Genomic DNA, 5,948 nt, shown 5'->3' with positions numbered 1-5,948 from the left:
GCACAGCCAATTGGACTATTAAAAATTAATTAAAAACCATAACATATTATATGTATTTTCATGATGCAACACAAATATATGAAGTATGATAAAGCTTAAATTTCAGTAAAATTGTAGATTATGAAGAATTTATTACCTAAACTTATTCTACATGAATCTAATATTTTTATATCAAAGTACTATAATTTCCTAAAAAATGTTCATCATGAATAAGAGAAGGATTGTTAGCATGTACGATTGTTACCTTCTTAAAGTCCATATACAAAGGATAAGGTTAACATCAATACAATTAAAATACAAATTCACCCATAAAAGATTCATTCCACTAATAAGAAAGATTCAACTCTGAGCCTGCAACTACTCATTCCACCGCATCAAATGGAGACGAGGCTGACTGTTTGCCTCGCAAATTCACTCTAATCAATAACCCACTAACAGAACTCCATTACAGACATATTCAAGTCTGCCATCCACACGATGAAGCAAATTCAAACGTCCTCAAACCGTTTACTGCATCCATGGAAGAAAACAAAATAATTTTCCCATCCAAAATATTATTATGAATAAAATCTAATTATCCACTCCTATTGGAATGAATGGATAGTGGTAAAGCTCGAGCCATTTCAACGCATCCTAGACTATTAAAAAATGCATCGTACTAGACAAGCAAAGACCATTTGCCTGTTGCTTAGCCTATTTTCTTTATTAGAAAAAAAAATGCCTCAAACATTATCAAATTGAATTGCTTCATTCCTAAAGCTACCTACACTTCCGCTATCAACGTCTCTGGTGTTATTAACCTTTGGAATGACACTTCTACTCCAATGCATCACACCATAGCCTAACCAATCAGATTTGTCACACAGACGGCTAACAGCTCACATCAACGTACCCCAAGATGTTTGCCCCCAAAAATTGATTAGCCACCAGGACCTGGAATGATTGAGAAATTTATAACTTGTAATGCCAAGAATCTGCAAACAAGTTGACTGTGGTGACTCGCCTAGCTGGAACATGGCCTTTCTCTGTTTCAGAAGTTAACTTCACAATTTTGACCGACAAGTCCTCTTCAAATTCCAATCAATGCTGGAAAATACCCCCACACTGAACACCCCCCACTGTGAAGCTCTGGCCATAAGTGGACACGTCACTCCACCATAGAACTCCAGCATCTCCTCCTGTACAACACAAGGGCAAATACAGGGGGAAAATGATTATGCCATCTTCAAAGTGTCAACTACCACTATGATTATCGCTACCCATTTACGAAGTGATCAACCCAGTAGCTCATAGCTCCACTGCTATCAGTAAAAAAACCTCAGTATTTCCTACTTGTCATACTAAATCAAACATGTCTAAATTCTATATTTTCTTTACTATCTTATTCCTAGTCAAACAGGCCAAATGAATGACAGGCTCAACTGCAATCATACAACACACAAACTTTAAAAGCTCAATAGATTAAACACTACGATAGGAAATGAAAGTTTTCAGAAAAGCTAGCAGACAATTATAAGCACGCCAAACTTAAAACTACACTCAGTAAGCAAAAATACTAATAAAGAAGGGCCCTAGTACGCCTTGAACTAGTTATTATAGACTAGCAAAATAGATAGTGCAAACTACTAGGTAGTGCAAACTACTAGGTAGTGCAAACTACTAGGTAGTGCAAACTACTAGGATTTAAGCAATCCAACCGGTCCCAATGAGTGTCGGCATTCAATTTGAGAGACTCTCCCGGGCTGGGAGCGAGAAATCTTTGAAGGACCTCATGACAAATGCAGGAAGTACCCATAAAACAACCATGAAGACCCACTTGGTATCAGTGTCTTCATTATCACTGTTGTTGGCCTTGCCGAGACTGACCACCACCATACCCCCCACCATAACCAACTTGCCCGCCATGAGGTCCATTTGCTTGAGGAGTCCCATAATTTCCAGATGCCAGTGGCTCAGATCTCCACCCTGCATTTCCATATCCTGGATTTCCATTCGCATCACCATAGCCACTCCCCATGTAGCCACTGCCATTCCCCTGTAGTTCTCCACCTGCACCGCCAACATTACTGTTAGGGGTACCCCCAGCACGCCCCCCAACAGCCCCATAACCAGCTGGATTCCCGTAAGACCCATCATTTCCACCATAATTACCATACCCATAACCTTGATTCCCATACCCAGCAGTCCCACTAGGAGATTGACCTGCAGGAGTTGTACCAGGACCACCAGCACCAGCATTTGGCTGACCCCAAGAAGCAGCATTTCCATAGCCCATAGCACCATAGCCAGAAGGAGCTTGACTGCTCCATGTGCTTCTAGGGGCACCAGGTGGGCCGCTTGCATAGCCAGTATTTGGGACATTGGGATTCCCATATGCAGCACCAGCAGGTCCACCATAGCCAGCACTGGCACCACCATAACCACCGTAACCACCATATCCAACACCATTATTGGCAGGACCATATCCATAACCAGGTGCATTATAGCCAGATGAACCATAAGGAGGAAAGCCACCTCCAGTGCTTTGAGGCTGCATATACCTATTTGAATCCATGCGACCATCATATGAACTTGAATTGCCCCCAGAAGCACCATAGCCCTGATAACCACCAGCACCACTAGCACCACCACCCATAGAGCGGCTTCCAGCACCAGGATTAGCATCTTTAGGAAGAGCCCGCTTTACTTCAACTTGCTTACCATTCAAATCATGAAATGTTTTGTGCAAAACCTGATCAACAGCATCTTCACTATCAAAGGAAATAAATCCAAATCCACGAGGCCGTTGGGTGTTCTGGTCATACATTATTACTACATCAGTGACATGGCCATAAGCTTCAAAATACTGACGGAATCCTTCCTCCGTAAGAGTAGGAGGTAACCCACCAACAAAAATCTTTTTGGTCCTGATATTTCCACCATTGCCAGTGTTTCTAGCAGAATTCAGATTTCCAGCCCTGACAGTAGTCTGTTGCTCCTCTCTTGACAAGGCCTTCTTAGCCTCAACCTGGAAAACCAGAGGAATCAGTCAACTGAGAACCTAAACTCCAATTGGAGATGGGAAAATTCTATAATCATATTACCTTTTGTATGCTTCCAAAATTTCTATGAGAAATAGCACACATATGTACACATGTATATGAATATGACCACTTATAATTACATATTCATTTCTTTAAGAAACAATCCACAGGAAAAAAAAATTTTGCCTTTTCTTTGATCTGGCACGAAGAGCTAGTGGACACTGAGAGATACAAGCAAAGAGTGTAATAGCATTCACAGGGGCATATAACAAGTGACGGCCACAAATTAGAAAGGTTTGCAGAAGTGGGAAGAACTGGCTCAGAGAAACACAAAGCAAGGCAGAAGATTAAATATTAAAAATTAATAATATAAAAGAGAAAGAAGGAACCCACTAAAAAAGATCAGTAATTGACCTGAGAAAACTTCATGATAGTGCAAGATGTAACTTGATAACATAAGTGCACATGGTATCAATTCTAATAATAATCATTCATAGAATTCCATACATGCTTCTCTTTGAAGGAAACCACAATTGTATGGAACAGAAAAAGACATGGCGTAAAACTTTGCATCATCTCTAGTAAGAATGGAAACACAAGTGAAGATAATGCATAAGCATGTGCAATACAGTTTCTATTTTCTACTGATAGCTAGCTTGCAAAGCAATGTCTGTGTAACATAGAAATGTATAATACAAGGGGAAGAACTATTAAAAGGTCCTGACACTTGGAAATGCAAACAGTACTTAAAACAATTACACCAAGTTCTCTAGTAGCTAATAATATTAACACAATCAAAATTATCAATCACAAAACGCAATACTGAATAGTAACTGAATTACTACCAAAAATAAAAAATAAAAAAAATCAGAAACCAGAAAATCTAATAACACTGATACTCAAAAATTAAGCACCAGATATCCACTGCTCACTACCACCAACACCAAAAATAACAACCAATAAAATTAACTGCAAAATAATAATTTACCAAAAAAAACCCAGAAAATCAAATAACATTAAACTATGTAAGAAACTGATTCATTGCGACTCAAAAATTGAACACCAGATATCCACTATTCACTATCTCCAATAACAACACAATAAAAACAAATCACAACCAATATGTTAACTTAAAAAGCGAAAAAAAAAAAACATAAACAAAGACAGAAAACAACAATAACTCGTCGAATCACTAGTTCAGCAAATCATTTCCCAAAAAGCATATCAAGCAACGAAGATTCCTAATTAACAACAATAAACATACATTAAATTCTCCGCGCCTAATAAAAAACACACCGAAAGAAACCAACCCCTAACCGAAATTGGACCAAAAAAGCAACAAAACGACGATAAAAAAATCTCACCGTTCTACCATCAATGGTATGCTTATCCTGGAGAACCCTATCAAGGATGGAAGGATCTGCAAAAACGACAAAGCCAAAGCCTCTAGGTCTGCCAGTGGTCTTGTCTCGCATTACCACAGTCTGTAAAACGTCGCCATATTGAGAAAAGTAGTCATTGAGCTTCTCCTCGGTTGTCTCCCATGAAATCCCGCCGATAAATAGCTTTCCCTGATCTGAATCCATAAAATTTATGTTTATATGGTTATGAGTAAAGGTCTCTCAGTGGATTCGGATATGGGTTTGTTTTGGAATTTGGGAGATTTTACTTTCTATTGGGGTTTTGGGTTTGGGATTTGGCGGAGAGGGTTTGGTTTTTGGGGCAACGAGAGACACAGAGGGAGAAAGAGAGAGAGAATCTCGAGATTTTTATGGTTAAAGAGAGGGAATACGAGGGCTAATTTGTAGAGTGTGCGATTTGGAGGGTAGAGATTCGTCCCGATTTACATGAACGGTCAGGACTCGATGCTTGAATATTGGTCACGTGACGTTCACGTGAGTTTTTCCCATAGAGACAGACGAAATATTATTACAAATACATAATCATGTAGGATAAAATGAGTAATTAACATGCATATTAATTTATTTTGATGTATTCTTTAGCTTTAAATAATCTTTTTTTTTTCAAGAATTTTTATATAAAAATAAAATAATAAAATATTATTAAAATACAATAGTAGTATCTTATGATTGGATTCAACGAAGTTTAAAACGATTAAAAAATACTTTAATAAAAATAATAAATTTTAAAAAAGAATAATAAAATAAAGCTTTTTCTTGCTTTATTGTTTATTGTGAAGCTCTCAGACTTGTGCCAATTGGGGTGTTTTCTCGGGCAGTGACAGTGATGATTCATAAGTTAACGATGAGTGCTTCTATATATTATCGATTTTAATTATACCAAGTCACCTTGTTTTTTATTCAGATAACGGGGGATAATTATGAATTTCTTTACATTTTGAATGAGATTGAATTCTAAAAAAAAACATATAAGTTATTTTCAAACAGATCAGTCCAACATTATAAATTCTGATTCGACAAGATAAAATATACCGAATTAGTTAATTATATGCGCGAGTTCAATAGAAAATAGCAGCCTAATAATAGAATTCTACTCAATCATTACGTAACCCTACCAACATATATACCGAGAAAATTAAATAGCCGTATGACTGAAAGAAATAAAATGACATCTCATACTTAAAATTTAGTGAAAGGGATAGAGCAAAAAAAATAAAAAATAAAAAAACGAGATAGATATATGCTATAAACTTTATTTTCTGAATCTTAAAACATCAATAAAAATTAAAATCGATCATAGAAGTTTCTTCTTTTCCTTCAATAGCGCCTAGCTTTTCATAGTTTCACCTTATTCCAGAATTACATGTGCGTTCCTCACTGCTAGCTCTAATTTTCATCAATCCTGCAATGCTTGGGTTGTTGGTTGCTTGATTTGATTCATCTCCTTTGTTCTTTAGTTAGTTTTGTATGGACTTGTCTATTGTTGTTGGAAGCTTTCTTCGGC

The 5,948-nt window shown here is 37.2% G+C and overlaps 1 protein-coding gene across 2 annotated transcripts; it reads right to left on the bottom strand.

The window, feature by feature from the left end:
- Positions 1-524: 524 nt before the first annotated feature.
- On the bottom strand, positions 525-4,787 carry LOC110610949 (heterogeneous nuclear ribonucleoprotein 1). Of its 2 annotated transcripts, XR_002487303.2 has the most exons (3): positions 4,388-4,787; positions 1,698-3,007; positions 525-1,178 (listed from the first exon to the last, which is right to left on the bottom strand). XR_002487303.2 is itself a non-coding variant. In XM_021751032.2 (2 exons), the coding sequence occupies exons 1-2, from the start codon at positions 4,607-4,609 to the stop codon at positions 1,838-1,840; spliced, it is 1,392 nt and encodes a 463-aa protein (XP_021606724.1). In that variant the 5' UTR covers positions 4,610-4,787; the 3' UTR covers positions 1,445-1,837. The 2 variants fall into 2 exon arrangements, 1 of the variants encoding a protein (XP_021606724.1); XM_021751032.2 differs by lacking the exon at positions 525-1,178 and having other exon boundaries at positions 1,445-3,007.
- Between the last annotated feature and the right edge of the window lie 1,161 nt (positions 4,788-5,948).

Source organism: Manihot esculenta, chromosome 3 (assembly GCF_001659605.2).
Source record: "Manihot esculenta cultivar AM560-2 chromosome 3, M.esculenta_v8, whole genome shotgun sequence".
In the NCBI taxonomy this organism is placed as follows: Eukaryota; Viridiplantae; Streptophyta; class Magnoliopsida; order Malpighiales; family Euphorbiaceae; genus Manihot; species Manihot esculenta.
The sequence above is the reverse complement of the archived record's forward strand: the minus strand, read 5'-3'. Positions and strand labels throughout refer to the sequence as shown.